This window comes from Lynx rufus, unplaced genomic scaffold (assembly GCF_022079265.1).
Source record: "Lynx rufus isolate CCGP_SWC_20201006 ecotype Redwood Valley unplaced genomic scaffold, mLynRuf1.p SCAF_3, whole genome shotgun sequence".
In the NCBI taxonomy this organism is placed as follows: Eukaryota; Metazoa; Chordata; class Mammalia; order Carnivora; family Felidae; genus Lynx; species Lynx rufus.
The window spans coordinates 132,292,501-132,308,201 of NW_025814845.1; the positions used below are offsets into that span (position 1 = coordinate 132,292,501).

Below are 15,701 nucleotides of genomic sequence, written 5' to 3' on the forward strand. Positions count from 1 at the left end.
CTTGGTTTGGCAATGCTGGTGGCTTTGATTGAGTTCTGTTACAAGTCAAGGGCCGAGGCGAAACGAATGAAGGTGGCAAAGAATGCACAGAATATTAACCCATCTTCCTCGCAGAATTCACAGAATTTTGCAACTTATAAGGAAGGTTACAACGTATATGGCATCGAAAGTGTTAAAATTTAGGGGGTAGGAACGAGGCTCTAATACAAACTTCTAAGTGCACGTTTTAGCTTTATTGTTGCGTCCTTACGCTCTTTTAAATGAGGAAGGTGGCCAATGGATCATCCTGTATGTATTGTTGATGTTCTTCCATGTTCCTGATCAGTGACTAACCTGCAGCTCAACTGTCTATTTTCCTCTTTAATGACAAAGTAGCTTGGATGAATGTGGACAGATTCCTGCTATAATTGTGCTTTATTATTTGTAGTTCAGCTTCGCACTGTTTGCTTTCATTTGCTACAAGCTTTCAGATAGAAGTAAACTTTTCAAAAACAACACCACCTTTACTCTGGATGTATTTGAAAGCCATAACATAATTTTTTTTTTCTTTCTTCCTCCCTCCCCCCTCTCATTTAAGATGACCTTGAGTGATGCCATGAGGAACAAGGCAAGGCTGTCAATTACAGGAAGTACTGGAGAAAATGGACGTGTTATGACTCCAGAATTTCCAAAAGCAGTGCATGCTGTCCCTTACGTGAGTCCTGGCATGGGAATGAATGTCAGTGTGACTGATCTCTTGTGATTGATAAGAACCTTTTGAGTGCCTTACACAATGGTTTTCTTGTGTGTTTATTGTCAAAGTGGTGAGAGGCATCCAGTATCTTGAAGACTTTTCTTTCAGCCAAGAATTCTTAAATATGTGGAATTCATCTTGAATTGTAAGGAATGGTTAATTAAAAACACAACATCCTTTTCTACTCCAGTTCCAGATGAAGTTTGGTGGACATGCACAGCTAACATGGAAGTACTATAATTTAACTGAAGTCTTTGTACAGACAACAAACCCGTTTCTGCAGCCACTATTGTTAGTCTCTTGATTCATAATGACTTAAGCACACTTGACATCAACTGCATCAAGATGTGACATGTTTTATAAGAAAAAGAAAAAAAAACATTTAAAATTAAAAAAAAATATTTTTAGGTATTTTCAAAAAAAACTGGCTTTTAAATAAATTTGCTTCCATATTGGTTGGATAAGACAAAGTAATGATTAAACTGAGTGGGAAGTGATTATAAAGGCTTTAGGTATCAGTTCCGTATTTTTCAAAGCCAAATATGTAAATGCTAAGGAAAGAACAAAGAGAAGATTCAAATCTTGTAATTTAATATTGTTGTTAAAACTTTAATGTATCCTATTCTTTAACATTTGGTGTTAATATAAAATTACTTGGCAATGCTTGACATTTGAAATAAACATTTTTCTATTGTTTTATTTGCAACTGGTCCAATTAATTTTGCTTAGCTACAGTTTGGTCATAAAACAAATGAGTTTAAAGACATTATCAAATTGCTAGGTTCCCAGAGAAAATTGCCCTTTTTAAGAAGGCCAGGTGGTTTCTAGGGTATAAACTTGTCCCAAAACAATATCTGAATCTGTTTTTAGTATGTCTTACTATATGTAAAGAAATATTTAACATAAAGCATTTAATCTATGTAGATAAATGCTAATAGATTTAAAAAGCTAATATTAAACAGCAAATATCAGAATATGTGAGGATCCATTTTAAAATGTTTGAGCTTGCAGAAGAGAAGTATTAGTTGTAAATGAAGTTAGGAATGCCTAGAAAGTAGCTTTTTAAATAGTTGCCAATCGATCAAATTCCATAAGCTAAATCTAAGTTTTTGTTTTCAAATTTAGAAGAGCTGTTATAAAGCGTATATATTATGAATAATTTAAGCACTTCTGAATCACCTACAATGTAGTTTCTTCCCATTGCCATCAATAAAAACAACCCTAATATATTGTATTTATTCTTATCCCTCAAGTGGAATGGCTATTTTAATATGCGCAATGGGGACAAAACATCACGTTTCTGTAACTTTTGACTAAAGAGCTTCTATTTCTCTAATTAAAAAATTTAAAGGAGCTCTCTTTCCCTTCATCAAAGGCCATTTGTTTCTATTAAAGCTCCCCCCTCCCAATAAAATTAATTTAGGGTTTTAAACTATTGTTACCATCCAATAGTTATTTTTAATATTTTTTTATTAAAATAATTACTTATTTCTGCAAGTAAGCCTTTGTGTAGCACTTGGTATCTTACTAAGTGCCTTGAAAACATTTTTATTGATTATGTTCCACAGAAGGGAAAGATGATGTAGGATTAAACAACAGCCCCTACCATGGAACGTGGGGGCATGTGGTATCATGATGTTCTTCACCAAATTTAGTCATCCCTGATCACAAATCCGTAGAGAGTACGATATTTTTGTGCATTTCTCCTCATCAGGAATGTTGGAGGTGCATTTTAAGTTTTACTAATACGTGCTAGAATGACCAAATTGCAGACTAATTGTTTCCATATTGTACCTAAAATGAGTTTTTAAAAATGAAAAAGATGACTCTATACAATCAATGCTATTTATTGTACCTCTGGGCCTACTCTTCTAAAAATTGTAGCTTATCAATTTTTCTCTGTCAAGCTTGAACTAATGTAAATAATTGAAATAATGTAAAGTTATATTTTCATGTTTTTCTAGATCCAACATGACAAGAATACATAATGTAAGAGTATTTCAACTATGGATAATGTTGATTGGATAATGCACATCTCAGTTACAAAGCAGTAATCATAGTTTAATATCCATGTAACGGTGCATCAATATATTGCTATATAAATATGTCCGTGTGCATATAAGTGAAAAGTGGTCAAACAAGAGTGATGACAGCTGTCTAAAGGTTTTTTTATTCATTTTATATAAAAACTGTTATGGAAAGACCAAAATGTTTATGAACTATTCTTATGTAAATTTCCAACTGTCCTTTACTGTACTTTTTGTTTACAGTATAGTACCTTATTTTCTGCTGTGTTAAGTGGGTGTCAGACTCCAAGGAGACATACACTTTCTACAACTTCTATTGAAGATATTGGAATTTCCAATTTTTCATGTGTACTATGTCAGAAAATGCTTTTGATTTTATTTTTAAATCTAACATCGGATGGCTTTTTCGGAGTGTTGTAAAAACTTCAATCATACATAAAACATGTTCTTACAAAAGGCAAAGATCTTTATTTATTTATTTATTTATTTAACCTCATAGTTCTTCAAACTAATAATACTGAGAAATCAAAAATATATATATATATATCTAAGTGTATTCCCAAACTTGGCTATTTCTATTGAACAAGGACACCTTTGCTCAGTTCACACGTCAACTAAGTACAAATGGAACAGAGTAGAAATAACCTGTTTTTTAACTAAAATGATTAACATTGTCAGTATTCCAAACCTGCAGTCATTAAATGCTTTGGGCATATGTAGAAATATGAGTGAATCAATTACATTTCTCATTTTATGGTAGATATAATGCCATACGTTGCTATCATCCGCCATTGCACGGTGTGTTGTGAGCTCAGTTGCTTTTATAGTCATATGAAAGGGCCAGAATGGTAACTTGCTTTAAATATTCCACAAGGTAACACATTTCCAGGCTTCCAGGCTGCAGAAAGTGTGCTTGCTCATTTATTGTTTTTCGGAGAATACGAAAGAGAAACTAAAACTTTCACAGTTCTGATTAGGTCTTTTTACAAAGGTGATCATTTTAGTATTTAGGCAGTCCCTTTTAGGTAAATTATAAAATTATTAAGACATTTTAGTTCCTCAAAATTGCACATTCAAATGCCTTTTAGAAACTTTGTGGGTTTTAATGTATTTAATGTTTAATGGATGAGTATGCAAATGCATCTGCTTAAAAATACAGTCCTCTTTACTTTCCACTCTGCAGATACCCTAAATATTTTAGTGGTCATGGTAGTAAGTTAAGCAAATGCAGAGAAGCGTTAACAATGTAAAATAACCCTACAGGATCATTTCAGTACAACACTTTGACAATACCATTAAAAAAGAACACTTATTGAAACTAATTAGAATAGAATACAATGTGTTTTCTCCCCTTCTTTCTGTCCCCTATCTCATCACATTCAAGAGTTAGGGATCTAGTAAATTTAAACAAATAAGTCAAGAATCGCCTGTACCTTGAAATGTATCTCTGGGTAAACCTGTTTGCATCTGGGTAGAATTTTATTATCTATTGCATTTTGAGAGCCTCTGGTCTGTTTTGTAAAATGAAGTGTAATTCAGACAAATATTCCATTTACCTCTAATTTGAATGAAATAAGTAGGTGTTTTGATTGAATTAGTTGCATAAATTCTCTGTATTATCAATTTTAGTTGGTAATTTGTGGTTTATCCATGAACTCTGGAGTTTGTTAGGTTTCACAAATTTTACATGAACTCAAAATAAGCTTATTAAAGGAAATAGAAGAATGAGGCAAATATATATTTAAAAGTAGAATAATTTTAAAACTGGTTTGTTTTTTTTTTTTAATCACCAACATGAAAGATGGGTAAGTATAAATGAATCATCATGATGTTCTTAATGGAAATCGGGATATTTTAGAAGGTTTGTGAAAATTGTATCAAATTTTATTTTAAAAAAAAGGGGTTCATTCTCTTAATGTATTGCTTTGCTAGATTATGACACTAGAAATTAGAATAGGTTCTATCAATAAATAATACCTTCTGTATTTCTGTGTTTTAAAATAACAACAGCTCATAGCGAATGGCACTCTAAGTACGTGAAGGTTCAAACATATTTATATAAATATGATATTCAAGCACAGAAATGAACACAAATGACCTCATATCCAGTGCGAGCGGGGAAGTGCCTGGAGTAAATCTGGATCATAAGAATTTGTGTATGCATTTTATATCCTGTCTCTATTCATTTCCTTCTTGCTTTACCATTTTACATTCTCTTCCTGCCCTTAAGTACAACTGCCATTTTTCATATATTATACTTCAAATGGCATCGCGTTGTTTAGTTTCATTCATCTTGCCTTTTGCTTTTTCTCCATGGTATCCCATCTATTTCTGGTCTGTCTTTCATGAGAGATTTTGTTTGGAGGGCACTTGGAACACAGTTCATTTTATCAAAGACAGGTCTGACAGTTTCAGAGTCTTCTTAATAACTGTAATAAATAACTAAGAATTTGTCCATTGAAATAAAAATTTCCTGCTAAGCTCTATTTCTGCATGACTCACATATTCTACCCAATAATTGCGAATGTGTTCTATTCCTCCATGTACTTAAAGAGCTGCACAATTTATAGAATTTCTGTAGGAAGTGGGAGGCTCTTCGATGGAGCAGGAAGAGTGAGAGCTCTATTTTTAACATGTTTGCTCATCAGAATCTCTTTTTAAAGTCACTGCACAATGAGCACAAGCCAATTCTGTATTTTAATTCCACTCTCAAGCGCTTCCAGACTATTCTTTAATTGCCTTTTTTCCTCACTAGGTATAAGTCAACTTTGCTATTTCAGAACCAAATTCCTTTTCAGATAAGCATAAACTCACTGTTACTTCATTGGATATGCCTGAATTCACTGAATGAATTTGGTCATTTTTCTTTCTTTTTTTTTTCCTTTCAGGTTAATGTGCCAATTTCATTTTATTGTAAATTGGAATGTGGGGGAGTGGATTAAGCACTTGGGAGGGAGTCAAAACCAGGATTCTAGCTTTATCTCTCCTTGTTTCACGCCTCCCTTTGTCTCTGTCTTCTCAACTGGAGTATATGGATACTAGGACTATCTCATGGCAATGATACAAGGAAACTTAATAGGATTATTTAAAACATAATGAAACATTGTGTCATCTTTAAAAAATGTTGTGTGCGTTAGAGTGCCTTTTAATGCAGAAACAGTTTTTGACATTTAGTTTCAAATTTGGTTCCTCATCTCAAAATATTAGAAAAGCAGTGTTGTGCCTTTTCATCCATTCAGTTGCTCATTTATTCCATCTAAAAAAAAAAAAAACATTTATTGAATGTATCTTGAATAAATATCAACTTAAGGTAAGGGCTAAAGTTGAAACCTCTATTCTGAGGATTAAGTATTATATTTTCTTTAAAGCATGAAATTCTTTGATCCCACTCACTTAGAAATGCTATTGTGAGTATATGGATAACTCTGTGACATTTAAGAGTTATATATTTCTGTCCCAACAATTTTTAATTCAAGGCATTGCAACTTTAATTAAGAGCACATATTTGATAACATTCATCAACAACTTCTGTAAATATGGACACATATTTTTCTCTCTCTCAAAAAAATCTGAGATTGTGTAAATTGTGCTTGTCTGTAAATTTATTTGGCATCTAATCAGTATCTCTATCTGTATTTTCAAAGAGTCAAATTAAATCCATTAACAAACTGCACAGTTTGGTAATTTTAAATTGTTGCCATCTGCATAGCTTACGTGTCTAGAATCTATTTATTTGGATAAGAATTTAATTCAAATATCACTCAACATATTTTGGTCAGCAGCTAAACAGTATCTTACATTCAAACAACAACAAAAATTAAAGAAAAAATATTTTTAAAACAAGCTGGTAATTTCTTAACTATGAGCCTGCCAATTGAGAATTCGTTCATGGAAATTTTTTTAAATGAAAGTCACTCTTTTTTATCTATAAAATTTTATTTAAACATTCACATTAAATCACACCTAAATTAAATGAGGATATTTTATTTCATATGGAAAGCAATTTTGAAGGAATTTGTACTTTTGTTGTGTTTCCTAAACCAAAGAAAAGTATATTTTACATTTAAGAATGTATACATCATAGCCGTGCTATTTTAATTATCATCCATTATTTATAGGTAAGAAAGTCCATTTGGTAAGAATCAAAACTAAAATCAATTATAGGTTAACCTGGGCATATTTTCCATTTCCTTCTTTTTTTGATTCATTATAATGTAATTTAGAGCTTTTTTATGTAAAAATCACATTTTACCCCCAAAATTCTACGGTCAAGAAATTTGCACTAGAAAAAAAAAATCCTGTGCTTATTATAATTATACGCTATTGATATATTTGAACCATATCTAAAAACACTTTTGTGTAAATATTTACAGATTTAAAAGGAAACAGACTCATAAAAATGATTTGCAAGGTTCTTAAAATACTTATGAAAATGGATATCTGTAGTGTTTCCCTCCCTCCCCAAATTAAATTTGATTTGGCTTGTTATCTCAGCTGATCAGAGGACAATTATACTGAAGTCTACGTCATGAGTTACAATCATATGTAACAGTTAATTGTACGTGATTCTGAAATCATAGACCACATATCTGTCTTTACATAGTCTTCTTGCATATATGTGCCTTATTTCTCAGTGAGGGTTAATATGGATAAGCAGTGTGAAGCTGTCATCTTTATTTGGGATTCATTTTAAATTAAAATGCATTCCAGATTTATAACTATATTTAGTCTGTATCTTAAAAGCCTTTCAAGTCTGTTTTATGTGCATTATCTTGTCAGCTATTTGTGTTAAAGAGATAAACATGTCTCTGTTCATTTTTATTTAATGTTGTTTATGTTTCTGTGCGTATGTATGTTCACGTGTGTATTAAAAAGATTCGACATCCTCTGTAGCACTTATTCTGCTAATTATTTGTAACATTGTTGACATTCCTTCTGAGTTTTTTGACTCAAAAAATGTTAAATGAATTCGAGTAAATTATTATAAAGCTTTTAAAGGGGTTTTAAAAAATTAAGCAACTATTTAGGTAAGACATATAAGAATCAAAGGTAACTAAACTCAAGCACAAAATTAGACCTTAAAATATTTTTATTTGAAAGGCATCAGAAAGTATTTGATTCTTCAAAAGTGAGTTTCCAAGATTTGTACTTCATAATTAGCTGTCAAATCATCTCCACACAGGAAAGAAGTTGGAGTCATATTTACACCGTGTCACCTTTAGCATTTTCATCAAAACACAATACAACAACAACAATATACGGGCAATAAAATTGTGCTTCAGTATCTGGAAATGGTTTTCTGGAGGTAGGAAAAAGTGTATATCCCAGCTATCTGAATAACTGTTTCCAACATCAAAGGATAATTAGCTACCAATATAATTTTCAGTGTCACGATTATCTTTCAGGCATAAAAAGTTTAAGTCATTGCCCAACTGTATATAGCTGGGAAAGGATAAGTCAGGACTATAGCCAGGGTGGATTCCTGATTCCAGCCCTATCTCCTCCCCCCGCCCCCACTTCTTTTGCCAGATGGGATCTCTTTAGTTCTCTAACACGTATGTATCAGAAGAGTTGGAGTGCTCTGACAAGAAAGACATTTTTTTCCCCATAATTAATGGTGTAACTTTTGAATTAGGATGCACTTTTGTGTTGAATTTATATCCAGAAACTCTTCATACTCTGATTGGAATAGATGGCATAAAACTGGCCGGAGGTCCAGAACGACAATGAAAATACAATTTGAAATGTTATTATACATGTTATTTAAAGTAAGCACTTACATTTATTTTTCTTGATGTCTTAAATATTTATGAGAAAAACATAATCATCTAGTCTAACAATTGGTAAAGAAATATACATGCCCATCTTTGCTTATTGGCTGTCTAACCTAAGATCATTTTTGGAAAAGGTGGAATTATAAATGCAAACAAAACTTGCCATTATTACATATTACCTTGCTTCCAGAAAGTGTGAAAACATTTTGCAAGTAAAAATTTACAGTGGCTAAAATCATAGATTTGAGTATATAATGTCAAATATACATTTTAATGTTTATTTAAATATGTTTATAGTGATTTTTTTAGCTCTTCGATTATAAAATACTAATATCTGGGTTTGTAGTTTATACAAAACTTCTGTATACAAAAATTTAGTATTACTTTATGGCAGTGTGTAAATTTCAAACCATTTTCCTGTTTGAGTCTCAGGTTTACATTCATTACTCACACATTATCACATTGTGCCTATTAACATGCTGCCTTTCCCAATACAATGCCAAAACAAGAAAACATTTTAAGGCATAAAATTTATTTTTGTGCCTGAACACAACCATGATTTACTATTTTCACTTTTTCTGTTTCATCTTCGTTTTCCATAATGTACCCTATTTAATCGGCCACCTCTCATTCACAAGCATCCATGTAATGACTGCCTTTTTAGTTCTCCTTCCTTACTAATACGATTCTACGAAAATACATAATTTGGCATAAGCCTAGTAACCTCTCAAGTAGCGTGTGAAAAATGTCCTTTCTTGAAACACCGAGCGTGCAGCTTCCACAAAAGCTGATGAAGGGGCGCCTGGGTGGCGCAGTCGGTTAAGCGTCCGACTTCAGCCAGGTCACGATCTCGCGGTCCGTGAGTTCGAGCCCCGCGTCAGGCTCTGGGCTGATGGCTCAGAGCCTGGAGCCTGTTTCCGATTCTGTGTCTCCCTCTCTCTCTGCCCCTCCCCCGTTCATGCTCTGTCTCTCTCTGTCCCAAAAATAAATAAACGTTGAAAAAAAAATTAAAAAAAAAAAAGCTGATGAAGTTCTCTGTGTGTTCAAATGCTGTCCCTGGTAAGCATCGCTCTGGTACAGCAATGATGCTATATTTTCAGTGATATGTTTAAAGATTTACTTCCTTATTATGTGTGACCTTCCTGAAGGCAGGAAATAAATATGTCTCATTCCTCCTTGAGTACTTAATACCTCTTCAAAATAATGATAGTTTATACTCACAACACACATATTATGTGCAAGGCATCATACAACGAAGTGCATACTACTGTCATAACCCTGGTTTTACAAATAAGGAATCTGAGGCACAAAGACACAGAGAGGTCAGATAATTCAAAGTCATGTAGCTGGTAAGAGGTAGAAACAGGTTTTGTATCAGAGCATGATGGTTTCAGAATTAGCGCCTGTAACCCTCACATGGGAACATCCAGGTCACAATATGATGCGAAGTGACCAAAAATGTATTCTAAAAAATTTTTTTAAATGAATGAAGAGAAAAAAATAATTAAGGGTTAGACTGACCAAACAGCCAGACAAATATTCAGAGCTTAGATGCATATTGAGTACTCAAACATCACTGGATATATAATGATGTGGAGAAAAGGGTACATTGTGCAGTCCCCATGGGATAATGGTTTGCGTAGTCAGAAAAACTACTATAATAAGTCAGGCTAGAGATCCCTGACAGATACACTCCAGTAGTAATAGAGAATTCCTAAACTGTCATCCAGAGAGGGTACATCACCATTAGCTTTTGGTCTGCTGAATTTGGAGTCAGAGCAGAATCGCTAAGAAAATGGAGGCAAAGTTCAACATAAATCATCCCCTTCTCCAAAGAAACTTTTTTACACACATTGTTTTTATATAATGTTTTATTTTAAGTCATATTTTATGACCAGTCCTGAGACTATCTTCTAACTCAATAGAAATGTATTTTGATTAGCAGTCTTTATAATGGCTTCTTTTTAAAAAGGACCGCACTGTTTCAATTTCTTCTTAGCTCCTTCGCTGAATAAGCCCTTACTATCTACAATGTGAATATAAATATTCCCGGGAGACGTTTTCCCTTCTATCTCAACTTTTCTCAAATGATTCTCTCTCTCTTTCTAGGAAACCCTTTTTTTTTCATTATAGATTTGATCCTTACCTCTGTACTGAGTTTTCCCAAATGTGTGTGGATAACCCTGATCTCTTTCCTCAGTTCTAGGCCTATGTATTCCACTTTCTAGTAGACTCTTTAGTACTAATATCACTACTGTTGTTAAAGTAATGACTGATATCCTTTGAATATCAGTTGCCAGTCACTGTTTTAAACATTTCACGTACAACTATGCTTTTAATACAGGAATAATATGAGTCTGATACTATTATATAGGGTAAAAAGAGATTCTATAACTTGCCCCGGCCTCCACTAGAGCTAGAAATTCCCATAGGCATTTTGGTCTGAACAGATTCAAAACTGACTTTATCTTTCCAATGAAAATTGTTCCTTTCTCCAGTAACTCTCTTTTGGTTACATTTGGCCCTTAGGTTACTTAGGTAAATGTGAACCTTTTTACACATAGAAAAAAAACCGTAATATTTTCACTGTTTTTGTAAATGTAGGAGAAACTCTTTTCAAGTCACTCTTTCCCCCCTCACCATTCATATCTATGAACAGATATAAATACGAACCAAGGCATTTTGAATAACTGTAAATGCAATAGAAAAAAAAGATCCCCCAACAATCTTTCATGTTTTCATTCCTGAAATTATAATCCATTTCATATTAACAGTTAAGTGTTGTTCCTTGTGTTATAATCACATCTAGAATGTCTTATATCAGAGTCCCAGAGGGCTCATGTTAACTATATATGTATTCATTTATGATACATTTATTTACGCAATGAGTATTGAACATGTATTATATGACAGGCTGTATACCATACAATAATACATGGCACTTTTAGCAGTTATGTTTCACCCATCTTCTATGAAAAAGCCAACTGTTCAAGATGTTCTTTAAATTTCTTTACTTGCCCCCTACATATGTCTCATCCCTCTGCTGTCTCCTTTTTATATTCCTAATTATTCAGAGATGTGGATTAAAATTACTTGATAACTCACCCAACAAACATGTACTGAGCATCCACTCATGTGAGAGGCATTTGTATTATACTCTGATGGTTAACAGAGTCCTTGCCCTTTAGAACTTTCTGTGTGACCAATAAGAGAGATTTTGCACAAGTAGTCACAAGACCAGCTGTGTTATGAAAAAGAATGTACCATGGGGACAAGATGGGCCTAATCTAGTTTGAGTGGGCTCTGGCAGGCCTCCTAGGGAAAAATGATATCTGAGCTGAGACTTACAGGACAAGTGGGAGTTTTGGCAAAGGAGAGAGTATGTTGCATGAAGAGCATTTCAGGCAGAGGAATTGGTGCGAATCTTGCAAGAAGGAAAATGACAGATAAGCTTGGATTATAGCACACTAAGGCAGATAGACTAGAATGATCTCTCTCTCGCTTACCAGCATCAGCACACTCTTTCTACCCTCCACTGCTTTATAGCTCCTGAAGTATTTCGCTTAGGAGTTACCCAACAGCGGCTCTGTGCTGACAGTGCGGAGCCTGGAGCCTGTTTCAGATTCTGTGTCTCCCTCTTTCTCTGCCCCTCCCCCGTTCATGCTCTGTCTCTCTCTGTCTCAAAAATAAATAAATGTTAAAAAAAAATTTAAAAAAAAAGGAGTTACCCAACAGCAAGCGCCATACTGCCCCCTTTCCAGAACGTGGTGCTTGCTTGAGCCAAGTGACATCCATTTGCTCCTTAGAGCAATCCTGTTAGATAGCATCCATGCTTACGGGTGTGACTAATGAAGAAGTTAAGAAATGTCCCCATGTTCTGGAAGCTAGGAAGTGTCAGAACCAGAACTACCGGATTCAGATGTTCACCACCAGCCCCTGATCTCTGTGGGTATCCTGCTGCTCTCTTGCCCAGCCAGGGCTCATTCGTATGGTTAGAGCCATGACCTCACTGACCTGTTCAGATCAGAAAATGACTTTGGCATGCACTTCTCCAAAGCCATGTTTTGTTTACCCTAGACTAGATACTTGTGCAATAGATTTGATTGAAATGAATCTCAATAAATCCATGCATGAACTCTCAATGAATTTTTCCTTTTTATTCTCACAATGATCAAATGATTCTTTGCACCTTTCCTTTTGGTAGTAAAAATACCTCAGTTAAGTTTTTGAACAGAGATGATTTCTACTATCTCTCTCAAGCTGACTTCAGCAAAGAGAATTTCAAATGAAATATATTTCTGGCAATATGAACTCCTGGAGGAACTTCTAGAAAGATCTCATGATAAAAAATATTTAGGGGCACTGGGTGGCTCAGTTGGTCACACCTCCGACTTCGGCTTAGGTCATGATCTCACGGTCCATGAGTTCCAGCCCTGCATGGGGCTCTGTGCTGACAGCTCAGAGCCTGGAGCCAGCTTCAGATTCTGTGTCTCCCTCTCTCTGTACCTCCCCCGCTCATGCTCTGTATCTCTCTCTCTCTCTCAAAAGTAAATAAACATTTAAAAAAAATTTTTAAGAAAGTTTTAAAAGCATAAGCACATTAAGAGGGTTTGACTGTTAGAGTATATTGTGATCTTCCGGTCTGTTCCCCAAGCCTTCCACCAGGTACTCCAACACCACTGCCATCCTCAGTCTCTTGCCCTCTGTCTCTTTCCTCAGATAGTAATTGTCTTTGCCATTAGGACACAGAATTTAGGCCATAATAATCCATGAAAAAGACATATCCATGTTCAAAGTCAAGGAGAATCTCAAAAGCTGAATTGAGGCAACTAAATTTGAATTAATAATTGCTCAAAACATGTTTACTGGCTTTTAATAATTGGGTCCATTTTTTTTGGTGTCAGAGATGATGTCAGCTGTTATTATGCAACCCATTATCCATATTTGCAGAACTAACCTGTACTTAATCAACGAAAAGGAACAAAATATTATCAGAAATGATAACCAGGAAAGAAAAGATGTAGTTTAGGGGCAGATGGGTAGCTCAGTCAGTTAAGCTTCTGGCTCTTGAGTTTGGTTCAGGTCATGATCTCAAGGTTCGTGACATAGAACCTTGCATCAGGCTCTGTGCTGACAGCGTGGAGCCTGCTTGGGATCCTCTCTCTCTCTCTCTCTCTCTCTCTCTCCCTCACCCTCTCTTTCTGTCCCTCCCCCACTCTCTTGCTCTCTCAAAATAAATAAACTTTTTAAAAACATTTTAAAAAGAAAAGAAGTAGTTTAGATTTTCTGTAAATTAAATATTTGGTCACAGGTATAAGGAGCTGCATTGACATCACACCTTCCCCAATTACAGTTTCCATGGGAATAGTCTTTCTGACTACGTTCATTCACTAAGTGCTTTTTATGGCTCAAGCAATAAAAATAGGTTGATGTCTAGTGAAGGAGACAGACATGTGAAAAGATAATTATTATGCATTTTAGGGAATTGTTCATTCACTGGTATTTATTAATAAGCTAATGGTACCTATTAGTACAAGAAACTGTTCCAGGTACTGGAAATATGGAAGTGAACAACAATCTTGCTAAAGTAAGTCTTTATTTTCATGGAGTTTACTTGCTTTTAAGAAGAACTGGGAATGAACAAATGGACAAATAAATGTATATCAGGTTGTGATGAGTGAGATGAAGCAAAATAAAGCAAGGTAAAAAGATGGAGACTGTTAAGGGGTGTTATTTTTGATAGGGAAGGCATATCATCCCTGAAATGTGGGTAAAATCTGAGCAAAAACATTAACAAAATGAGAAGGTTTTGCAAGGACCTGGGCGAAGAGGGACAAGCAGAGGCACCTGGAAAAATGATGTGAGGCTGAAATAGTTAAGAAAATTCAGGGAACACAGGGAAAACAAGAGGCACCGTAACCTGGGAGGCAGAAATTAGAAATGGAGTCAGGTGTAACACTGGTCCAGATCTTTTAGAGTTTGGGGGTCATGGTAAGGACTTTGGATGATAACCAATTGTGATGGATGCCAATGGAGACTTTGGAACAAAAAGGGACATAATCAAATTTAAGTATTAAAACTGACTATTAAAATTGGCTTAAAATAATGACTAACTGCTAATGATGTGATGACAACACTTTCAAAAGCATTTTATCTTGAATTACTTACGTCGTACATGAAATCTGTGAGGTGTTTATATTTTCTTTATTTAATAAATGAGGAAACTTAGATGAGGAAATTAAGTGACTCTCATATGGTCATAGAGCTGGCGATCGAGCTGGTGACTGAAACTGGTAAGTCTGACAGTAGGCTCAGAGGAGTTTGAACAAAAGTAGGCCGCTCGTTTAGAAGCTGTACCGAGAGTCAAAGTGAACCATGACACTTTGTGGTGGTGGTGTGAGATGTGAGTGGCTAGAGATACACTTTGAAGATAAAGCCTCAAGATGTGATGATGGATTATAGGTGAGGGCATAAACTTAGCCCTCAGAGATGAATGGTGGTGCTGGTGCTATTTACTAAGGCTGGCAATGAGAAGGGGCAGGAGAAGGGGGTTTTTTGTCTTATGTTTGTTGGCTTGTTTCACTTGAAATACCTATTTAGACCTGCACATGAAACTTTTCATATGGGCATTTGGATATACCTATGTTGAGATATAACATTTGAGGGTCATCAAATAAAAGATTCATTTAAAGCCATAGGTATGGATGAAATAACCCCGAAGAGGTCCAAGTGTTGAGTCTTGGACACTCCGATATTTAGAAGTAAGAATTTAAGGATGATCAGTGAAGAAGACTGAGAAGGACGGAGCAGCCAGTGAAGATGGAATGACATTGGGAAGTCTAGTGTCTTATGAGTAGTCATACCAATGGAGCATCCAAAAGAATTGAGCTTATGGGTTTCTTACAGCAGATGACACTGAGGATGAAACAGATAAATGGAAGCTGATAGCACAGAGAAAGAGGCAAAATTAGTATCCCCTTAGATGCCTATACAAACAACATGTAAAATCAATGCATATTGGATATCATGCTTTCATTAGTCAGTGAGTACCAAAACCAAAAACCAAGTGTATAAAGATACAGTGTAGAAATTCACAGCTAAAAGGTTCAAGAAAACTCTACTTACTGTGAGGGCATCACAGTCACTAAAACAGAAGAGCTTTGCAAA

General features: G+C 34.8%; 1 protein-coding gene across 3 annotated transcripts in view; it reads left to right on the forward strand.

The window, feature by feature from the left end:
• The window catches only part of GRIA2 (glutamate ionotropic receptor AMPA type subunit 2), a 157,275-nt gene extending 157,092 nt beyond the window's left edge, over positions 1-183 (forward strand). For all 3 annotated transcript variants that reach the window (XM_047091454.1, XM_047091451.1, XM_047091452.1), the window contains one exon: positions 1-183. This exon is cut by the window's left edge and continues 63 nt beyond it. In XM_047091454.1, the coding sequence (XP_046947410.1) occupies positions 1-183 (183 nt within the window).
• Positions 184-15,701: the final 15,518 nt, after the last annotated feature.